This window comes from Falco peregrinus, chromosome 3, assembly GCF_023634155.1.
Source record: "Falco peregrinus isolate bFalPer1 chromosome 3, bFalPer1.pri, whole genome shotgun sequence".
Taxonomy (NCBI): domain Eukaryota; kingdom Metazoa; phylum Chordata; class Aves; order Falconiformes; family Falconidae; genus Falco; species Falco peregrinus.
The window spans coordinates 47,139,311-47,161,325 of NC_073723.1; the positions used below are offsets into that span (position 1 = coordinate 47,139,311).

General features: G+C 38.7%; 1 protein-coding gene across 3 annotated transcripts; it reads right to left on the reverse strand.

The window, feature by feature from the left end:
* Positions 1-3,843: 3,843 nt before the first annotated feature.
* UBXN2B (UBX domain protein 2B) lies at positions 3,844-20,203 on the reverse strand. Of its 3 annotated transcripts, none has more exons than XM_055799726.1 (9): positions 20,045-20,203; positions 17,857-17,957; positions 15,259-15,330; positions 13,553-13,712; positions 11,927-12,004; positions 10,495-10,604; positions 9,907-10,044; positions 7,645-7,806; positions 3,844-5,479 (listed from the first exon to the last, which is right to left on the reverse strand). In XM_055799726.1, the coding sequence occupies exons 1-9, from the start codon at positions 20,165-20,167 to the stop codon at positions 5,317-5,319; spliced, it is 1,107 nt and encodes a 368-aa protein (XP_055655701.1). In that variant the 5' UTR covers positions 20,168-20,203; the 3' UTR covers positions 3,844-5,316. The 3 variants fall into 3 exon arrangements, with proteins under 3 accessions (XP_055655701.1, XP_027643702.1, XP_055655702.1); XM_027787901.2 differs by lacking the exon at positions 20,045-20,203 and adding an exon at positions 19,501-19,899; XM_055799727.1 differs by having other exon boundaries at positions 5,409-5,535.
* Between the last annotated feature and the right edge of the window lie 1,812 nt (positions 20,204-22,015).

Here is a 22,015-nt window from a genome sequence, read left to right on the forward strand (position 1 = left end):
ATTTTAACATAATCATCTGCCTATATCCACTTACGCTCCCTCTTCTGCCTGCTTTTAATTATTCCTTTTAGACTAGAGGATTTAGGCACTGCTACGGGAAATAGCACTGCATTAATAAAAATAGGCAGGAATATAATTTTATAGTTAAAAGTTGAAAGCATACACGACATTAAAAACAAAAGAAGAAAAAGAAAAAAGATAAAAAAGTGGAAACAAGCATTCATATGTATCAAGGTACTCATTCATGGACACGAAGTGGTAGCGCTATTCTGTATTCAGAGCCAAAGTCTTCTCTTTTGAATATTTCTCAAATTCTTTTAACAAGAACCAGCTTGCTAAAAGAATTATCCAAATTGCAAGTAGAAATAAATACCTTATCTAAGTTCTTCTCTATTAACTGCAGACTTTCCAAAAAAATAGCACTTAGATTTTGACATTCAGGCAGATCTTTATTGTAAAATCTAATTTAAAATGGATTAACGAAATCGGCACAAAAGACTGTAAGGACATTTACATTGTGAACACCAGATTAAGGTATGATTTAATTTAACTTGATTATGAATAGCTGCAAGATATGCAGAAATGAATTCTGTTTACTAAAATGGAACATTTGTCTCAGGTTTGCACAACGCCAGCACGAAAGTTCTGAGGCTTCCATTGGTCCAAAACAGTGCAGACAGGTATTAACACAAAAAAGTTAATTAAAATTTAATTTGGAAATCAGAAAATCTGTTTTTTCCTCAAAGTGTAATTATTTGGTAATTTTTAGGATAGAGCTAGTAAACACTATGAATTCTTTTTCTTTTACTAGAATAGACAATTAAAATTTTTATATCAGCACCTAGTAAGACACTTAAAAATTCCATGAAATAAATACCAGCTTCACAGCCCTGCATAAGTAATCCCTCCTATTCAAACTTCAGCTCAAAGCATCATATAGGAAAAATCACTCCTGGGTATTTCCATTTGGGAGTACCTGCTCCTTATTATTTAAATGGTCTAAGAGTTCACCATATTAATTTTGATTGAGGTAGGCTTTATAGAGTAAAATAGTAGCTTTTTCAGAATAACTCCCTAAAGGATTTTTTTTTAATTCCACAGTTAAGAACGTCTTGCTCAGTTTACCTTAATGCAGTTTGGAATAATCCATCTGCCTTCTCACACCCCAGAAAAAGAGCCCACATATGTAGCTTATAGATTACATATTTAACGCAAGAGCAGATAGCTCCCAGCAAACAGAAAAGAACCGGACATCCTCCCCACTTCTGTTTTAGATGATAAACTTTTAAAACGTGGCTTCTTTCCATTACCATTCAGATGTGCTGCCAGAGAGCTCTTCAATTACAGACAGAACAAGACCATTACTGAAGGAGGAAAGTTGCAAGTAAGGACTGTAAGAAGGTGACTTCTGGCCTGTAATCTGAGTTCTGTTAATCATCTCTTTGAAGTTCAGCAGACTTTTTTTAGACTGTCTGTGATGTCTGAAAATATTGAAGATTTACAGTGAGGTACCTAACATTTCCAGCCTTCAAATATGAAACACACAGCAGAATTTATTAATTGTAATTATGACTGGACAAAGGCAAAGTAAATTGCTTTCTGACAACTAAGGCTTCTTACCTACCTTGTCTCAGTAGCAAACCCCAAATTTGTTTTAATTAAAACAAATCTTACAGAAAGTCAACACAACCATCAGAGTTAAAACAACAGAAGATAGAGAAGCTGATTTTCAAGGTTGGTTCATTTCAGTAGTTCAACTATTTAAAAATGCATTTTAATTTCACTTTGAAAATACCTAAACTGAGTTTCCAGCTTTGTACAAGCTTCTAATTCCTGTAATGCTTTTCTCTACCAAACAGTCCTATAATTTTTGCCCCTCTATGAGGTAACTGCCTGCTGTAAATCACCTCATCTCTGTTTTCTTCCTGATAAGCTACCTGTTTTGAGCTCTTTGAAGGTATTTAATTCAGTATTTCCATTGACTTTTTTGGTCCCATCTCTAAAGTTCTTAAGAAGCAGGACTGTAAACAGTATCAAACTCACCAGTAAAAACACATGGATTAAAATAATCTCCCAGTCACAAAGTCAACTCTGTAAACCTTGAAGGGGTGTAAATAGTTCTGCTGCACTGTTTTACTACTGTCACCCAGCTCTCTTCCAGGGCCAGTGCTCTCCACGCTATTGGCGTCTTTCACAGTTAGTTCCAGATTTGTAACTTGACATTTTGCTGTATTAAGGATGCAATTTATCAATTTCTCTGATTACTACAGGTCTCTAAATGTTCGTCCTCGTTTCTGCCTACTGTTGTTTATTATTGCACTAATCTTTGGGTTTTCAGAGTTTATTTTCCAATAATTGATAAGCAGCTAAATAGTACCAGTCCTACTTTCAATCTCTTCAGGAACCCGCTCCAACTATATCCATCCCACAGAAACACAAGCCATGAAGTCACTATTCATTATTCCAGACTCTTGCTGCTGTCTCCTCTGCCCATAGAACAGCACATGCCTACACTGAGGCCTGTCAGGCTTAATCAGCATGAGCAAGGGGAAGGTGCATCTCTGTTCTCCCTGCACAGAATAATAAAATTTAAAGATCATGAGAGCTTTAGCTTAGTGCAAGCAACTAAGTAGGAAGCTAGTAATAGCACCTCTGAGTGCTCTTCCTTGGTTCATTTAATATTGCACAGATTTTCAGCAGAGAGAGAACAGCATGAGACAGCCGTTAATATATGCTAATTGTACAAGTGTGTCCAGTAGTCTGATTAAAGCAGAATGTTTACAAACATCTCAATGTGTTGCTGGAAAAAAAAGAAAACCCAAAACCTAACAAGCCTGATTGTGTTTATCCAGAATAAATGATTACAAAGATGAGAGTAGTATCCCCCGCTCCACCACCCCCCCCCCAAAAAAAAACAACCAAAAAAAAAATCCCACAAGCATTCAGGTCCAGAGATTTTCTTAAGAGAAAACATTCAGCGTTGAACTATTTGGCTTTCATGTGATAAAGGATTTCTGGTAAAGACAGCATAGATGAAGTCTGAGCCTTCCATAAGCTAAATACAAGAGCAAGTGACAGGATTATTACCTGTACTTCGTGAAAGCTATGAGGAATTCCCAAGAAGCTCAGTGGCCTTGCTGTGAGGAAAGATCACCATTCTTTGCCAAGTTCCTTCATCCTTGTCTCAGTCTCCCTTCTCTCTCACAGCCAGTCTTAACTGTGTACCCACATAGGTCTGTACTCAACTGTTTTGTGCCAAAAATGCCAAGATGTTAGCTATACAAGTCAGAATTTAATGTTAATAAAAGATATGACATAAAATTATGAGATGGATGATTCTAGAGGTTTTAAAGTACAGAGAAACAGTGGAATATTTAAACATAAGCACTACATTTTCTTAGTGCTTGACAAAATAATGTCACCTACTGGCACCCCCAGTTACTCTCAGCTGCTACTGAACACTAAAATTTACCAGCTACTTGAAACAAAGAGATTGTGATAATATGCAGTTGTGTTTTTTGACATAGCAAGAGGGAAAACCCCCACAACTTAGTTAACCACTGTCCTTCGTACATCAGCACTTAATTAATAATGGTCTTCAGAAGCAATAAGCAATGTAACTCTACCTATATTCTGAACTCAAAATGCCTAAATCACAGATTGCCCAAGACAGATATCACAATATTGACTTTGGCCTTGCATTTATATAGAGAAGTGTTAGTATATAGAATATATGCATAGTCAGTGTCCGTTCCTTTCCATTTAAGCTTAAATATTTGTTGTGCCACACAATCACTGCTTCATCACAACATAAACTGGAAAGACGATAAGTGTTGCCCATGATCTTTTTAGTTTAAAACTTTAATTACTCGCACATGAAATGAATTATGACTAAAACCATGCAGATATTCAGATTACAAAACAAAACACTTCAAATACAACTGCATGTTTAAAATTTACTCAGTCAAATATCTACTTTAAGGAAAAATGTAAGATTAATCAAATATACTGAGCAATTATAAGCTTAGCATAAATAAATATTGATATTTTCAGAATAATTAGTGAAAACAGCATTTTTAACACATACATCAGTACAAGAGACACAGCCCATTTAGCCTCCCTCAGAGCATGATCCACTCATCTGATATAAAGCCACAAATACTATAAAACTGCATACTACAAAGCACAGCAGCCAGTTTGCCCACAACATAAGATTCCTACCTGCAATAGGGCCAAGTTATTTGGAAAAATATATCATTTCAAAGATCAAGGGGTTTAATTATACAGCTTCCAAACAAGTATAGTGAAAGCTGCACAACCAAATCCCCATAGAATATTACAAAATACCTTTGGCCAAAATTTCAAATATAAAGACCTGAAATTCAGGTAAAAAATACATGACCAATTAACACATCTACTTTTGTGCATGCAAGTGACAGCATAAACAAATTTTGTGTTTGTGAACCTCAGTATTTTTTTGTTTGGGGTTATTTAAGTAACTGCTCATGTGAAGAATCATGTAGCCGCACAGGGTTCAACTGCATATTCAGGTTCGAAGTGACCACAGGCACACTCTCATGGAATCTACATCACAGCATTTCTCCAGATTACAGTCATCTCTCCCATTTCTTTTACTTCAGGAAGAAAAGAACTGTACTTATTTTCACCACAAGTAGAACAACTAGAATACAAATGAGAACAATCTATTATAGTCTGCAATAGCCGCGTTTTGCATCTCCTGACCCGATTCACTCATGTGAGCGACAACACAGGGAAAATTACACAAAACCCAGAATATAAATATTATACTGCACCATGAAACACTACAAACAGAATATCCAAAAATTACATTAGGGCTTTAATTATCTGTCAACCTATTAAACAGAATACCTTAATATTAATACAACTTGGAAAGTAAACAATCTACAGGCTAAGTTTTCAAATGGCTGTTTGTCAATGCAGCATAAAACATTTCCATAGTGCAAATCTTACCAACTGTATGAAAGATACTGTCCCCTTCAAAAAATGCTTCTTCCCCCATCCCCTTCAAAATAATAGTCAAAGTCACATCTCATTTCACATTTAGTACAAGAAGTGATTTGAAACACACTAACATAAGAAAGCTTAATTTTAATACTGAAGTTAAGAAATTAAAATAAAAATGTAGATATGCTATAGCTGGAAGACATGAAACCCAAAAATCTGATCCATGTAAGTGGGGGAATAAAAGACACTGGTCTTTTGTTTTTTCATCTGTTGGAAACATATTGTATGACAATACAGCACACGCCCTATATTGTACAAACAAGTGTAAGATTACTTTAATTGCTGAAGAATCACAGTGTTAAGTATGTCTGCTTCTTGTAGTGTCAGGCTTTCATCTGTTAGCTCTTTATTTGGAAAGGTAGTCACAAGAACAAAATCAGTTGTTGCAAATGCTGGACGGGACTGGATAATGAAGTCTCGAATATGCTTAATCCTGTGGAAAGGACATGGACATGACAATTGTGTATGATTCTATTTTGACATAAATCTCTGAGATGATCAGAGAACACAAAACCTTCTAACAGACTAAACCATTTATTATGTCCCACTGATTTTACATTTCCATTTGATCCAGATCACTAATGGTTGTAGCCTAGAATCTTGCTTCTTGCATAAAAAACCCGGAACAATTGAAATGCACGTTGCTTCTTTTCTCAAATAGCAGAAATAAAATTGGTAACAGAGAAATATATTGCAAATTGACAGCACAGAAAGTCACGTAATTTCAACACCAGCTGCCAAAATTTCACTATTAATTAGTATATTCTAAAAAGACTGATTTATTAATGGAAGGAGGAATCTTAAAATATATGGTGACAGTAATGAGAAAACAGGGCAATTATTAATGCACTTCAACAGCAAGAGGTTTCCCCTGTTTTCACTTGGCACCACACTTCTGAACAATAGTTAATAAAACAATCACATTGACAGTATAACAAGAATAATTTAGCTTTATAATACATGGATGAAAAATAAGTAAGATTTTAGAGACAAAAATCTTATATTTGAGGTTTCCATTCTAAGACAGTAAGCTGAGAATAAATCATTGAAGATTTCTCGTAACTAATAAGTAAGTAGATTTACTGTAGCCAAATAAGCAGAGACTTCAGCTTTTATCAGTCTTCAAGGCTTATGACAGAAGCAATGCCTTTCAGTAGCTGATTTTGATCATACATATGGCAAGGATAACTACAAAGATTCACATCCAAGAAAAAGTTAATAATGATTAAAATAAGCTTGTCAACAGAACCCTGGTTACAGATGTTACTGTGAGGTTTACCACTTCTACCCTTTCACGCAGATAGAAGAAAACACATCATAGCTACAGAGGCTCCCAATACGCCCTAATGTTTATCTAAGGTACTCTTCCAGAAGGTGCTATGAAGAAAGGATCTGGGCCTGTGCCATCAGTGTACATTACCATGTCTGCTAAAATATGAAAAGTTACTGCTGTTTCTTCCTCCCTACTAGCATCTCCGCTAAAATTGCCTCATTGTGCTCTGTGTATGTTGTCAGGTGAGGAAAGCTGCATACTGGTTCTGCCCTTATTCTGAACTAGAAGGAAAAAAAAAGAAAAGGCAACAGGTGAACTCCCCATGCTAAGACCACCTCCATTCCTTCCTTGGAGGGGTTCAATCTCAGTTTCAGCTCTGTTCTAACAAAATGGTGCAGATTTCAGATCAGGGTTGGCTTGAACCCTGCTTGCTGTGAAATGTGGGTGGAACTACTGCCCAAATCTCTGCCCTCTGCCCAAAGGTCTCTGAGCCACGCAGCGCAAAGCAGAGCTTTGCAGAGCCTTGCACTAAAACAACCCCTTAGGCAAATAAATGGAGTTGACCAACACCATTTGTGGCAATGCCCCAAAAATGTCAATAAAACTGATGGTAAACTCTAATCAGCAAACTACTAACAGATCTAAAAACCCAGCAAGTTCACACACTGCCAGTTCCTAGGAGATGGCCATCCAAAACAAAACAAAGGTTGTCAGAATTATGTCCAGCCCACATGCCAGAATTACAAATGAGCATATTACATCCATATACCCTTCTGAGTATTGGCTGCAGCCTAAACTTATAACCCATGTCATGTTTAGTCACAGTCTCAAGTATAACGAGATAGAAAGCTGAAGCTCTCGATTATGGGCCACAGGACTTCTCTGCCTGTCGTGTGAACACTATATTCCAATTGAGATTATATTCCACACTCTGCAATAAAGTGCCTTCACAGCGGCATTTGAGTCAGCCACATGCTAATACCAACAAGAGCCCAGGGCTGGGATGACTACATAGTGAGGCTGTCCAGATTTCAGTCACCTTGAGAAGTTACAGCTGGTACTGTGTCCTTACAAATCACAGGGCATAATTGGTTATAAAAGTTTGTGACTTTTCAGTTATCAAATGTCTTGTGCTTCTGTGTACAGAATTTTGCTTTGACAGCAAATTTAGAAGAACATCTATATTATGAAAATGACACAAGAGCTACACATTTCAGTGGAGCTGTATTTTCCCCTTTTGATGTCTTGCTGATACTCGTTCAATGACAAACCACAAACTTAGCAAAACAGTTATGGTTTCCTGCATTGATGCAGAATCAATTTACCTGTGTGTTTGATTAAATCTTTGTATTAATCGGCTTCCATCTGCTAATCTAATTTGAATTTTAGTGGCTGGCATGGAATCATCAATCAGGACAGGTGCATTAAGAATGGATTTCTCCTCCTCCTCTGGGGATGAAGGTGTGCTGACTATTTCAGGTGTAAGGCTAAAGGATTGGAAGAAAACCAAACCAGATGTTACTAAGAGGAGACAAATCAGAACTGCTTCAGTTGTCTTTTTCACTGAATTACTACAATATATACATAGTACAAATGAGCAATGAAAATCCTCTCAATGTTATCTGAACTAAGTATAAACACAGCTTTTCTAACAGACACAAATAATGCTTTTGTAGTTTCTTGTCAATTATTGCAATATTTCATTCTTATAACGGTGCATATCATTACATTTGCATGATTTTAAACAGGTAATCAAGTAGAAACAAAACTATCTTTGTTTATGCTTACAGAGCATGACAGTCTGATGCCAAGATTTATATATTGCACCTCCTGGACCGTATTAAAAATTAATCACGCAGCATTATAGTGCACAAAAGACCCAAACTGCTTTAGTAATTGCTTTCATGATCACTACTATATAATTCTGGGCATCCCCCACCCATTTTAAGCACAAACAATATTAACAGGTAATTGATATCACCACATAGTAAGCATGGAATTTTTCACATGTAGTATAAAGAGAACGTACTCCAATTGGGTATAACCATTTGGCCACTCCTTTCATTGCTTGCATACCTGAGACTTCATTGGCTACCAAAACAAATAAAAATGCCACAACAGGTGTACACATTTTCTTATATACAGAACCACCTCTCTTCCTGATCTCTTTTCTTCAAAAATCTAAGCAAGTGCTCAGGTGAAGAAGTTATCGTATACAATTGTTCCCTATGTCACCCCTACCAGAGCTTACCACCTTCTCAGTTTTACTGAGCACATTTCCTCATTTTTAAAAAGATGAAATGCCTATAATTGTTATGTGAAAAGGCTAATGATTGGAAGAGTTGAGGTCACATTACTCTCACTGACCAACTTTAGCTGAACAGAGATTATGCACTTTTAGACAAAGCAGTCTGAAATGTTCAGTTGCGGGAATGAGTTTTGGCACACTATATATCAGTTCAATTGAATTACACACATATTAAGAGTTTTAACAGCATCAGCCTACCCTCGCACTGGGACAGCAAATGGAACAGAATCAGGGGTAAACTTTTGTAAATTATTAAATTTCATTTTTTTTACTACATATATGAACTTTATATTGTAGTTGGAGATGGTGTTAGAATAGGAGGAAGTGGGGGACCAAATCAAAGGTTAAAAGTTGAACTCCTCCTCTCCAACAAACCAGGCTTTGCAGTATTATTTCATGTAGGAGAGCAGGTACAATTTCTCTGGTTGTTTGCCTTAAAAAAACCACACCACTCCTACTATAGATTTTCGCAGTTTTGCATTTGAAGTTTTAAAATCAAATCCTAGTAAAAGTTGAGAGATTTTGATACAATTTATTGTTTATTTATTTCGGATCAAATTAAAAAATAGTTCACATTTTTTAAAGCTAACAGATTTACTTTGTATAACTTAAAATGAGCGACTGTTTACAAGGTTATATTTCAGGACAATATTTGTGCTGCTTAATTCCGGATAAAAAAAATATAGGAGTTGCTCCCATATAAAAATACTCTCCATCTGTATTAAGTCGGGGATCAGCCATATTGCTACAATAGCATCTCCTATTCCCTTTGTGATGATCCCAGCAGTAAAAGACAATGTATTGTAGCTAAGCCAGAGCAGAGTACATCCTTAGTGGCATAACTAAGTTCCACCTGTTTGTCATGAAATGGGGAACAATTTATTTGGGCCTGCTTCCTCTATCCAGAGTTTCTCATTAAATTTGTACAGTACTAATCACCTTTCAGCTTCCTTTGCTCCTGTTTTAAACATGACTGAAGTTTAAAAAAAAATAAGTAAAATGATATGCAAGAACAGGCAGAGAAATCTCAGTCACAACAAAGCACACAGCATCTAGCAAATCTATGAGCAGTTCCAACAGAGAACAATGACTTAACTTTTGATTATATACAAGCTTTCATGATTATTGGTGACTGAAATCAAGGCTGGCTAAGGCTTGTAGCACAGAATAATTTGATACTGCTTTTGTCACCTGATTAGCTTCTCCAACAGTCTCCTAATTGATTAAATCCATCTTTTGAAATATTATACGAACACAAAAAAAACCCTAGCGATTTTACCTTCCAAGTTTTTGTCCTTCACCACTGAAAGCTTTGAATCGCAGTCTAGGCTTCACATATTCCTGTTCTTGGTGGTCTTCCATATCCAAATTAACCTGGCCACCATGAACAAGTCGCTGCAGTTCCACAGGAATTTCCCTTAATTACAAAATTACAAAAATAAAAGTTTCTTGATTATGTTCTGAACAGCAATACAAAGTTACACAAAAAATCTTGCACAGTACAACATGAGCTGATATTATTACTTTGTTCACTTTAAAAGTCATAGATATCCAATTGGTTTTTGAATTGATTTCATACAGAAAAAAAAAGTATCAGTGAGCTGACAGTCAAAACCTAGAATACACTAACACAACACGTGAAACTAAAAGCTGTAACAAGTACCATTCAGAGTTAAACCACCAGAAGAAACCAATGCGTTCCAAATTTTCAAATGTCCCATGCATCTGATGAGAAATACAGAGTGTATTTTATGGGTGCAGGCAGAGAAGAAGCCTGGAGCTTTTAGTAATTATAAGCATGTGGAGTAAGCATTTTTTTCACTTCACTTGTAAAACATACCTCAAAAAAGTTGTCATTTTAACTTACCCTCTTTTAACAGACTCAAGAAACTGAGCATTTGTTGGGTCTGAATAAGATCTCAACTCGCCGTCATCTAAACTGAAGCCATTCCTCCACAGTTTCAGCAAAATTTGAACCTATCAAAAATGGTGAAATCAAAAAACTAGAAAACTGAAGATAGACAAATAAGGTATTTCAATTTTATACAGATTAGTTACACAACTTTTGGTCTATATTTAAAAGATTTTATAGCAGACCACAAATAATGCAAGAGAGAGAAGAACAGAGCACTGCACTGTAACTATCATTGCTAGAATCTTTTTTTAAAAAAAGCAAGTATTAGGCTACCATCTACCTCAAGACCACTTCCACACTTGGTGAAAAAGAATCTCTTAATCTGCTATCCATGACATAACAGATGATACAGCGACTGTGTAGTGATCTTCACAGTATTCCAATTACTTTCAGAAGCAGTTTCTTGTTGATAAATTAAGAAATAAATCCATAAAATTACAAATTACTGCTGACACATCAGTTACAGCAAAAACTACTCGTTCCTCAATTATATGCTGAGCTCTGATAAAGTTGATACTAGCTCCATTCCGCTCAAAAGCTGAGAAACCTGGAAACCAATCTCCTTTGCTCCCTTATTATTTTGCTGCGTGCCTGTATGTCCAGAGGCTTTCACCTTCAGAGCCTGCACCTGTCTTCCCTCCAACTGCCCTGCAGTGTAGCACGGCTACGCTCCCCTAGGCAGTGACCCCAGTTATGGTAACCCACTGCAACAGGCTTCTGGCTCAGTACAGCTGGCTGTTACTTAGAGGGTAGAAGAATGACTTAAAAGGATAGATGGTAGCAGCTTCTGGTCTGCCTGAACCATATCCTTTGCCTTACTCATTTCTTGGTTTTATTTCTAGATAAGCATAATATATGCTCTAGCCATTCACACAAATGTAAAGTGTAGAGAACTTTTTCCCTCCTTTATCCCTCACTCCCTGTTTTTTAAGTGAGAGGAAAGAAAGGCCAGACTATTTTCAGAATCTCTTTTTCAGGCCTCTAACCTGCTGCTTAACCATTCCTAGAATACATCCATATCCTCCAGTTTCAGACTGGCTACTTTGCAAGCCACAAGAAGAAACAACGCCTAATGTAAGAGAATTAAAATGTTAGCATAGCTAGGGGAAAGCAGAACAACACCTGGAAGAAAGTAATTGAAAGGAATGTCTGCCAAGAATTTCAAAGTAATTTGTGTCAGAAAATTCCATAATGGAGACCTTAGGGGTATCCAATGAATATCTGTCCTCTGCGGACACTTTGAACAGTTCCTGTATAACACATTCCTAATAATTAGATATTAGTTTTTCCTCATAGACATAGTTACAGTAATACTGGCATTTCAAGCTGTAAACATGATTAAGTAGGAATCTGTTGGAGATTCTGTTTTCAAAATTTTACTTACATCTTGATTTTCTCCATATATATATTCAGAGTGCTTTTGTGATGAGTCACCCAATCTATATCCACCACCAGAAAATGACTGCAAAAAAAACCAAACATAGAAAAGCTTATTGAAATAAATACCTGAAACAGTTTATTAAAATCCCTACCTAGGTACAAATAAAAGCATCAGAAAGCTTGCTTCTGTGATAAAAAGCAAATACACTATCCTAACTTTTACATTTCCAAGTGGAAATTTATACCTAATAACCATAAATAGGCTATGCAGGTTCTAGGTGATGCCTTTCAGTTATGATTAGAATCATAGAATAGTTTGGGTTGGAAGGGATTATTAAAAGTCATCTACTCCAAACCCCTGCAATAAGCAGTAACATCTTCAACTGGGTCAGGTTGCCCAGAGCACCGTCCAACCTGATCTCAACGGTTTACTGGGATGGGGCATCTACCACCTCTCTGGGCAACCTGTTCCTGTGTTTCACCACCCACATGTAAAAAAATGTATTCCTTATATCTAGTCTAAATCTACCCTCCTCTAGTTTAAACCCCTTGCACCTTGTCCTATCACTACAGGCCCTGCTAAGAAGTCATCCTCATCTCTTTTACAAGCTCCCTTTAAGTACCGAAAGGCCATTATAAGGTTTCCCTGAAGCCTTCCCCTTTCCAGGCTAAACCACCCCAGCTGTCTCAGCTTGCCCTCACAGGAGAGGTGTTCCAGCCCTCTGATCATTTTTGTAGCTTTCCCCTGGACCCGCTCCCACAAGTCCATGACTTTCCTGTGCTGAGGGCTCCAGAGCTGGATGCAGCACTCCAGGTGGGGTCTCACCAGAGCTGAGCAGAGGGGGACAATCACCTCCCTCAACCTGCTGGCCATGCTTCTTGTGAAATACCTTCTTGTTCACACCGTTTGGCCTTCCGGGCTGTGAGCGCACATTCGCGGCTCACGTCCAGCTTTGCACCCACCAGTACCCCAAGTCCTTCTCCTCAGGGCTGCTCTCAACCCCTTCATCCCACAGCCTCTGCTGATACCAGGGGCTGCCCTGACCCAGGTGCAGGACCTTGCACTTGGCCTTGCTGAACTTCAGGAGGTTCACATGGGCCCACTTCCTGAGCTTGTCCAGGTCCCTCCGGATGGCATCCTGTCCCTCAGGCATGTCAACTGCACCACTCAGCTTGGTGTCGTCTGCAAACTTGCTGAGGGTGCACTCGATCCCACTATGTCATTGATGAAGATATTAAACAATGCTGGTCCCAGTATGGACCCCTGAGGGACACCACTTGGCACTGATACCCATCTGCATATTGAGCCATTGACCACTACCCTCTAGTAGTAATTCAACAGATAAGAAGATTCTGATTTGCGATGCAATGGCTATTTATTTGATTAAATCACTTTTAATTAAAAATAAAGCAAATAATTACAGTTCTGGTTGATTTCTAATGATTTCTCCTGAAATTGTGTCGTTCCTCCCTACTTTAGTTTCTAGAGCAAGCTATGATAACACACAACTGTGTTGATCAAATCCTCTGCTATTTACAAACTACAAAAACGCATATTTGCTTTCATGTGGTCAGATAAGTTTCAGAGAGACTAATGTAAATAGAGATCAAAATATCTTTTAACTTTTACCTTGGCTTTACTGAAATCTCCAGATGATCTTGATGCTTCATCTAATGGGACAGCTCCATGTTCTTTTGCTTCCTTGAAGAGTTCAGCAACAATTTTACTTGGATTTGTAGAAGCCCCAGAAATTTGTAATCCTCTATATTCCGAGTCACCTGAATAAAATCTTTAGAACAGTAATGTTCAAAAGTAGCAATGCTTTAAATGATAAGCATAATTTTCCTCTTCTCATCAAAGAAAAAAAATTAATGAAGAACAAGCCAAATCTGGCACAAAGCCTTTTCTTTCTGATCACAGAAATGTTCCACTTGATTCTGACCTTCCCAGCAATCCCAGCAGCACTAGTCCAAAGATATTTCACTAACAAAACTACCAGTGTGCCTTCTGGAACAGACCCAAGAGGTTAGGGGCCAAGGCCATATGTTTAAGTGCATCCCTGATGCACCTGTGGCTTTACATACCTCATCTGATGTGGATGCCACCCGCTCCCAGAAAGAACAATTTCCTCAGGGTTGTCCTGTGCATGGGACTGTGCCTAGGCTTGTTAGAATACCGATTCACAACTAACACTACCTTGGCAGAACAACTGTTGTTGGAAAACCCAAACAGTGCCACAATTTAATCTTATAAATCAAAGATCTAGTATACTTCCATTCCGACGAGAAATGGGAAGGTTTTTAATAAATTTAATTGACCTTTCAAGACCTTTTAGAAACTGCAGAAACCACTGTGAAAGCTAATTGATGTTCTTTTTCTTCAACACAGCTCCACTTTAGCTCTTAAAGACAAATAATTCTGATCAAAACTTATCTGCTTGATTATGAAGATCAAGATATTTTTAATACATTTTATTTAAAATATATTTATTGTATATAATTATATATATTAGATCATATAATTATATATTATATATTTTATTTTATATTTTTTATACTTTATATTTTTTGCCAGGTAAGCCTGGCAAACCTGAGTGTTTTGTCTTTGATTACAAGAAGTGTTAATAACTAATAAAGTAAGCGCTTCCTACTTTCCTTAACTTTTTCATTTAACCAATTGGGTTAAGGCACATCAATCCATGTGAAACTGCCTCTCAGACCAATGACTTCAAAATGCTGTTGATTCCGCCATATTTTATAATTACCCCCAAAGAGTGGGTATGAAGGTGCTGTACAATCATACTGCTTTTATGATGTCACATAAGCGACAATGCCTTAATATCATTTCTCCTTTGTATATACATCTGTATTTATCATCCCAAATGCCATTTATATGGAAAATCTTTCATTAGATTCAAAAGAATGCTAGTGCTAAGGAAATGAAACAAGAATTCTCACTAGAATTTGTGTTCAAGAAAGAAAGGAAGTACTCAAATACTTGAGTAATGGATACACAGAAAATTCAGGATATTTGAGAAAAGACAAAAAAGCTTTTGAGTCCAAGTGTAAGTTACAACTTTTAACATCCACACAGTCACGTGTTAAGGCATCTACAGGTCCTAGACCACTACAGCCAGATTCTGCTAAACATTGTTTTACTACAGCAGTGTACAGCAAACACTTACTCTAATAGCATCTCTGTAGTTACTAGCTCTCTGCAGCATAGACTGAGTTCACATGCATTTTGAAAAACAGGGGGGAGCAAAGTGTAAATGTCACAAAAAAAACCCAAATCCCTTCACAATTGTTAAATGACTTTTTCTGTTTTAACAATACCTTTGGTTTTCTTTGTCATCGCTCATGCTTCTCTCTGGTTTCCTCAACCTTCTAAGAGAATCGATTTTAAGACTGCCAAGAGAATAAAAGAAGTTTGAAGATGACTGGTACAAACACTTCCCTAAGTACTTCATATCTAACTTCTGACACTACTTCTTCAAAAACTAAGGATATCAAGTTGTTGGGTTTGGTTTGCTCCCTCCATCCCGTTTCTTTTGTTGTTGGGGTGTTCTTTTTGCCAAAGTACCAGCCATGAATGCCTTACAGTGAATAAGCAGGAATTTGTACATGTATGGCAAAGTCATTTTGCAATAACAGTTGGACTAAATGATCGTTGTAGGTCCCTTTCAACTGAGCTATCCTATTTTAACACAGGTTATGCAGAATTCTGCTTCATGCCACTGCTGGTCTCACAGATAACAAAGGTAATATGCAAGCTCAACAGCGGTTTCAGAATCCAGATTATTAGAATTAAACTTTAAATTCTTTCCACATTTTAGCTGTTTTTTGTCAAGAGGTTAACTTGCCTGGTAAAGTCAACATCGGCTTTGCTTGACATCCTGGAGTCCCTGTCTACGAGGATCCTAAAAACTAGTTCTCACTTCTATTTCATGCAATTTTAAAAATACTTAGAATGGCAACTTCACAAAGACTTTCAAAAGATGGTTAAAATGCAGAATCAAATTCTGTTTTACAATAGGGGCAGACTGATAAGCTACTGCAGGACAAGCTAGGGTTATTAGCTTGTAAAAATGCCAGGAAAAGCTATACAGGTATGTGCTCTTACCCTGTAGTACTTGATAATAAAATTAATTAATGCAAGACGTATACGAGGTAGCTGACTACCACGGGATAAGAACATACATAAAATCTGCTACATAAGTAATGGCAGACCACTACTTCATATTTATTCAATTTGCCCAATTACTATACCTTTGAGTTAAAAATGTAGCAGTAGGCCACTGCTTTTTTAAGTATCGGTGTTGATAAAACAATGTAATTCTACACCCAGTGAACGATCTGCTTCTTATTACTTTCTCAGAAAAAAAGTATATTATTACGGACTTAGGTCATGGGCACTAGAAACACTTTAAACTCTTGTATTTTCTTCTTTAGTCCCATTGTAGGTTTTATGGGGCCAATAGCTTTAAGTTTCTTAAAGGAGCTTACACATCGTGCCAGCATATATAATATGCCATCTGTTCCAACAGGGCCCAGAGACATTCTTCTATACCTGCAATTGTGGAAAACAAGCCAAGCAGATGACTTCAAGAACTGCACGATGATTCCTTGCAATTAATACACTGCTCATCTGAGAGCAAACCGATGTGTACTACAAGAAAACATCTCATTTTGGATACCATACAAATAGCAGCCATCTCTTCTTTCTCAGACAGATTCCAGTATGATTGCCAAGAAAGTGCAAGCATTTGCTAACAGCTACCACACTGATGTATCTGAGATACTGTATTGCAGCTTTTTCTTCAGTTAGAGTGGGAAGTTGTAACTTCACAATATGCATCAGTAAATGGAGCCATTTGCTTTATTTATAAACTGTGTTCTATGTAGCTGGCAAGTCAACTCAGGTGGTTTCATCAAAACCAAAGAAAGTCATAAAAAAAGCTATTCTTTTCCCAGTGTCACATACTGTGCTAAAATCCCTACTCCTGAAGATCTGCATTTGCAGATGCATTTGAAGCATGGCTCTGGCGACTAGTATTTTTCTGCTGCTTAACCTCCTTTAAAACAGGTATCCATATTGGCAGCAGTAATTGAAAGACAAGCCAAATACAAGACTTGTTATGGCATTACTGATAGTAATGATGTAAAGACTTCTCTTCTTTACAACAATTTAATAAAAATTAATTAAAAATTGGCAAGATTTCTTCATAAAAAATTGTAAACTACACTGAACCTTGAAATGCTATGTGAACTGTAAATACTGCAGGTCAACAAAACCTGGATTTACACATAGTTCCATGTCTTTTCTTCCACCTGCCAAACACTGACAAATTCATTAAGAAGCCTTTCTTATTTCTCTCAACCACAGGAGCCTACTAATGAACCCACTAATCTTTTTTCAAATGAACATTTGTTTCATCAGGTACTGACATAAGTACAACACTCAAATCACTTGCCAAGTTTCACACAGACTACTGATTTGCTGAACTTTGAAGAAACAAAGAACTGATTCTTCTGATACCACAAATTTCAAGATTTCTATCTGTGTAAACAAAGTGCAACACTGAGTTTCACTTACAGTATCTTAATCTCATCTGAAGTGGCTTTAAAGTGTTTTGGAATACCATAGAGCACAAAGGCATAAATACATAATATAATAATACATATAATAGATTGTATTATCAAATACAATATTATTTATTATTTTAAGATGCATTTTATTATTTTAAAATACAATTTTCAACGCATTCTGAGAAGACACAGACTATGCACTATTACAGGGATTCACAATTCTGAATCATGAACTGCTATAGATCACTTTTTATACAAGAAGGAGATTCAGTAAGCATGACGACAGTTTATGAGCTAATACAGTACTCTATTCAACACATTTCCAAAGTACAAAGCACATCTTACCTCTGTGATACTTTTGTGTTACTGATCTTTGTAGCTGTTGGTTTGTCAGGACACAATGACTGCCTTTTAGCTTCATCTTCATACAACTCTGCCAAGGCCAACTGTAGGAAACAGAAGTTTGTAACTCTAGAACTACATAATGGAACAGAAATACAAAAAAACCTAATGTAAAATGTGTGCATCACCAGAAAATTAGAAACATCAACATGAGAAACCCAAACTACTTCTCTAAATTCAACTTCCTTTCTGCTTTATGAAAAAAACACACAATGCTTAATGACATTGTGACTTGGAACTTGTACTCTGATGTCATTTTTGCTTCATAGCACTTCACTAGCTACATGCAGCCTGTATTAGATTCAGAATCACAAAAGTATATACACAGTATATATTAAGCATCACTTTATTAACGTTAGCAAACTCAAAGTTGCCAGCTAGCCCTCTGATAAGACTGAGAAGCACAATAAATTTTACAAACATTTTACACAGAAATAGAAAAAAAACTCAAATAAGCTTGTGCCAGAATTAAGAACAAATTCAGCCTTGCTGTCTTGAATTCAAGACATCATTGCAAACACTTTTTTTTAAAAAAAAACCAAAAAAACAACAACAAGATTCCCACAGGTTCCCCAAATGCTGTCATATCGCTGGCAAGTTATTTTTTAGGAAGTTGGGCAAGGCACACCTAGCATAATTTTTTAACAATCTTACTTTTGCCCCGAATACTATTCTACTTTGTTTGTCAAATCATCCTTTAATTTTGTCCTTAAACTATTTTGTTCACCCTATGGAAGTGGTATTAACATTTTATCATACACTCTAGAATAGGTATTAGGTTACAATTTCATTAGTTTTATGTTAGAGGAACACAAATTAAAATGAAATGAAACATCATCTGTCCTTCAAAACACACTGCTATGAACACAAGATATTAATCCCATATTATCATGAGGCACTTTCTGCAGGGAAAAAATATGAGCCGAGGAATTATACTGATTAAAAAAATTAAACTGAGTAATGAGACAGCTCAAGAAAACCACAATCTCCATTCTATCTGAGGATACAGGCAAATATATTGTAGATATGTAAAGCTGCTGGCTTAAGTCATGGACAAATCCATAAGTGGACACAGAAATGAACAGGCAAAGATCTACCCTTTACTGTCCCTAATCCAAAGACTGGAGGATGCTGAGGGAATGTAAGAAGGCATCGTCAGGCTTCTGTGCTTTCCTCATACCTCGTCTCTTACGGTGCCACAAGAAATTGGATGGATGGATGGTCTGCGCTACTGATCCAGGAGGGTACTTTTTTTTGTTTTTAACATTTTACCAATTGTTTTCAGCTGGCTAACTAAAGACCTTACAAACAGAATGTCACAGTCTTTATTAGTTACTTATTGTAGCAAAGTTAATCTCAACAAAACCCTACAACTGCAAATAGAACCCAAGAAAAAAAGAAAATTATATCCATCTTTCTCTGCTAATTATGTACAATTACATAAAAAGGGGCTGTTTCAGTTACCAGAAGTTCCGTCTGTTTTCCAATCAATTTGTTGCAAAATTATTTGGGACTTTCATACAGTTTAAAAGTCACACACAAAAAAAGAATACTACTAAAAGCGTTTGCATTTCAGCATTTAAGTACCAATGCCGCGTCACATCTGTGATGACACTCTCTCAAAACCTTCCCCTTGTGAACTTGGGAAAAGACCCTGCCCTTAGCCTTACACCACATTTGCGGAGACTGCCGTTTTCGTGCCGAAAAAGACACTCCTACAAATAATCAAGAAATACAACGGCGCCAAAATAACTTCAAGTACAGTCAAAACCCAGGCACGGAGGTGTCGGGAGAGCCGCCCCGGCCCCTGGAGAGAGACCGCCACACGCGCCGACACTGTCTCCCACAGAGCCCCGTCCCCTCTCAGAGGCGCCCTCCCTTTCCCAGCCTCAGACGGGGGCGGGGGAAAGAAAGGAACACGACAGCCCCTGCCCAGGGGCCCAGTCCTTCCTGGCTACGCGGGGACAGCCCCGACAGGCGGCGAGAGGAGCGGGGGAGCCGCGCGCCGCCCGCCGCCCTCAGGGGCAGCCGGGGGGTTAGGCCAGGGGCGCCCCGCGGCAGCACGGCGCGGCACCCCGCCCCGCTCGGCCCCGCCCCACGGAGGGATGGGACGCCCACTCCACCCGCTCACCTGCAAATCCCGGGCGCTGGGCGGGCGGCCGCTGCTGCGGGGTTGCCGATCCCGCCGGCCCCCGCCGGCCGCCGCGGACACGTCCCCTTCCTGCTGCGCGGGAGCTGCCCCGCCGTCCGCCATCTTCTGAGGGCCGTGGCGGCGGCGGGGGGGGGGGCGGGGCCTGGTAGGGAGGGGCGGGGCCAGCGCCGCGAGGCACTTCCGCCGCCAGCGGCAGCTGCCATGGCAACAGGAGGGCCGGGCAGGGCCGGCGTAGCCCCGCCCAGCGGGCCGCTTCCAAGGGGGAGGTGGGTCCTGTCGCCGCCGAGGCAGCTGGCATGGCGGGGGGCGGCCGGGCGCCCTCAGCCCCCCTCGCCCAGCGGGCAGCTGCGTGCGCATCCCTGCGGCCGGCGGGGCCCGGCCGTGTCCCTCCCAGCGGGCGCAGAGGGGAGGGCGGGCTTGGCCGCGGCCTTCTCCCAGCGCCTGGCGGCGGAGGAAGGCGTTTGTCCCCCGACAGGCTGGGGCGAGCCCGGGCCGCCGTGGAGCCTGGCAGGCATCGCTCCGTGCCTTCAGCCAATGGCCCGTGTGCCTGTGGCGCACGGAATTTCCCAGCCTACCGTTACATGCAGGGCTGTCTGGAGAACTGTGAAGTACCAGTGATGACGGCTAAAACCGAGCTGGGTTGTTCACTTAAAATGCTTAAGAAAACTCAGAGGAGAAAGGGATATCAGACTGGCAAATGCTAACTCTGAATGCTCAAATTTGTGGCTCGTGGGTGCCAGAATATTGGGCTAGTTTAAAAAGTGTGAGATACTATTTTCTTTCAGACTCAAGTATTAAGAATGAAAAGCTTTCTGAATGTGGAAGTTGAGTTTGGACCTTGAATCTTAGGGGTTGGAATACTCTGAGGAAAAACGCTGGGGTTTAAGTACTCTGAAACTGAGGAAAAAGGCTAGCTATCTTGTAATTTTGTAGTCAGGTACGACAATGTTGCATGTCAAAAACCAAACCTAGAAATTCAGAAGGAAAAATTACTACCTGTGATGTGAAATTACCCTAAATATAACTAATGAAGAGCAAGTAATGTTTAAAAGTAGATGTTTTTCAGTTCCCCAACAGTAAACCTAAGGCAAAGAAAGAAAGAAGGCAGTGAAAGAAGTCCTTAAAATAAATTCTCAGCAAACATTAGTATTTGCCATTTGGATTATAAACCAAAACGTCGTGACAAGCAGGCTGACGGCAAACATTATGTTCTTTGATATAAACGAAGGGGTTTTATATATAACAGAAAACAAATATTTATAATACTACAGAGAGGAATGAATAGATCGGTTTCCAATTTGATATTTCATCAAGTCATGGATACGTAGTATCTGCACACAAATACATTGGTGCCCTAAGTGAGGTCCATTGACAGAAACGTGAAATGTTTTATAATCTGAACTGGTGAATATGCAAAGTGAGTGCAGCAATCAATTAACTGGTTGGGATTTCATCTGAAATTGTGGACTGACAGCTAAAATTGTTAGTCGTCCAACATTCACACATAATGCTCAGTGGCCACCAGCTGAACCACGCAGGGCAACTCGCGACTGTAACCTCAATGCTGAACTGAAACACTGTGAAGCTGCAGCTGGGATAGCCCGCTAGCCATCCTCAGTTGTTTCCAGTGCCATTACCTCAAACACCCACTGCTTTCTAATCAATCTCTCTAGACCCTGTTGACACTAGTTTACAGTTCAGAAACAATGGGAATGATGGCTAATGGAGCTGGGGTCACACAGGATATTTTAAGCCAGGCGCTTATGTTCATGCCTTCATAGTAAGCCAAACCCTCGGTGAGCACACAGACAGAAACAATCTGTTCCAACCCACAAACAACAGGCAAAAATATGTGTTCTGGTACCTAGATCTTTTTCAAGAGTCAATGCTACTTGCTCTACACTGGTGATATTGTTCTTATGGAGAATGTAGATACTGATGATTGTTTCT

Excerpts from the sequence above, each read along its gene's own strand:
- UBXN2B (XM_055799726.1), bottom strand. The coding sequence starts at position 20,167 with ATGGCGGACGGCGGGGCAGCTCCCGCGCAGCAGGAAGGGGACGTGTCC. Across the intron at positions 13,713-15,258 it reads GATGACAAAGAAAACCAAAG|ATTTTATTCAGGTGACTCGG; the intron begins GTATTGTTAAAA and ends ACTGTTCTAAAG. Across the intron at positions 7,807-9,906 it reads GAAGGACAAAAACTTGGAAG|CCTTACACCTGAAATAGTCA; the intron begins GTAAAATCGCTA and ends CCAATCCTTTAG.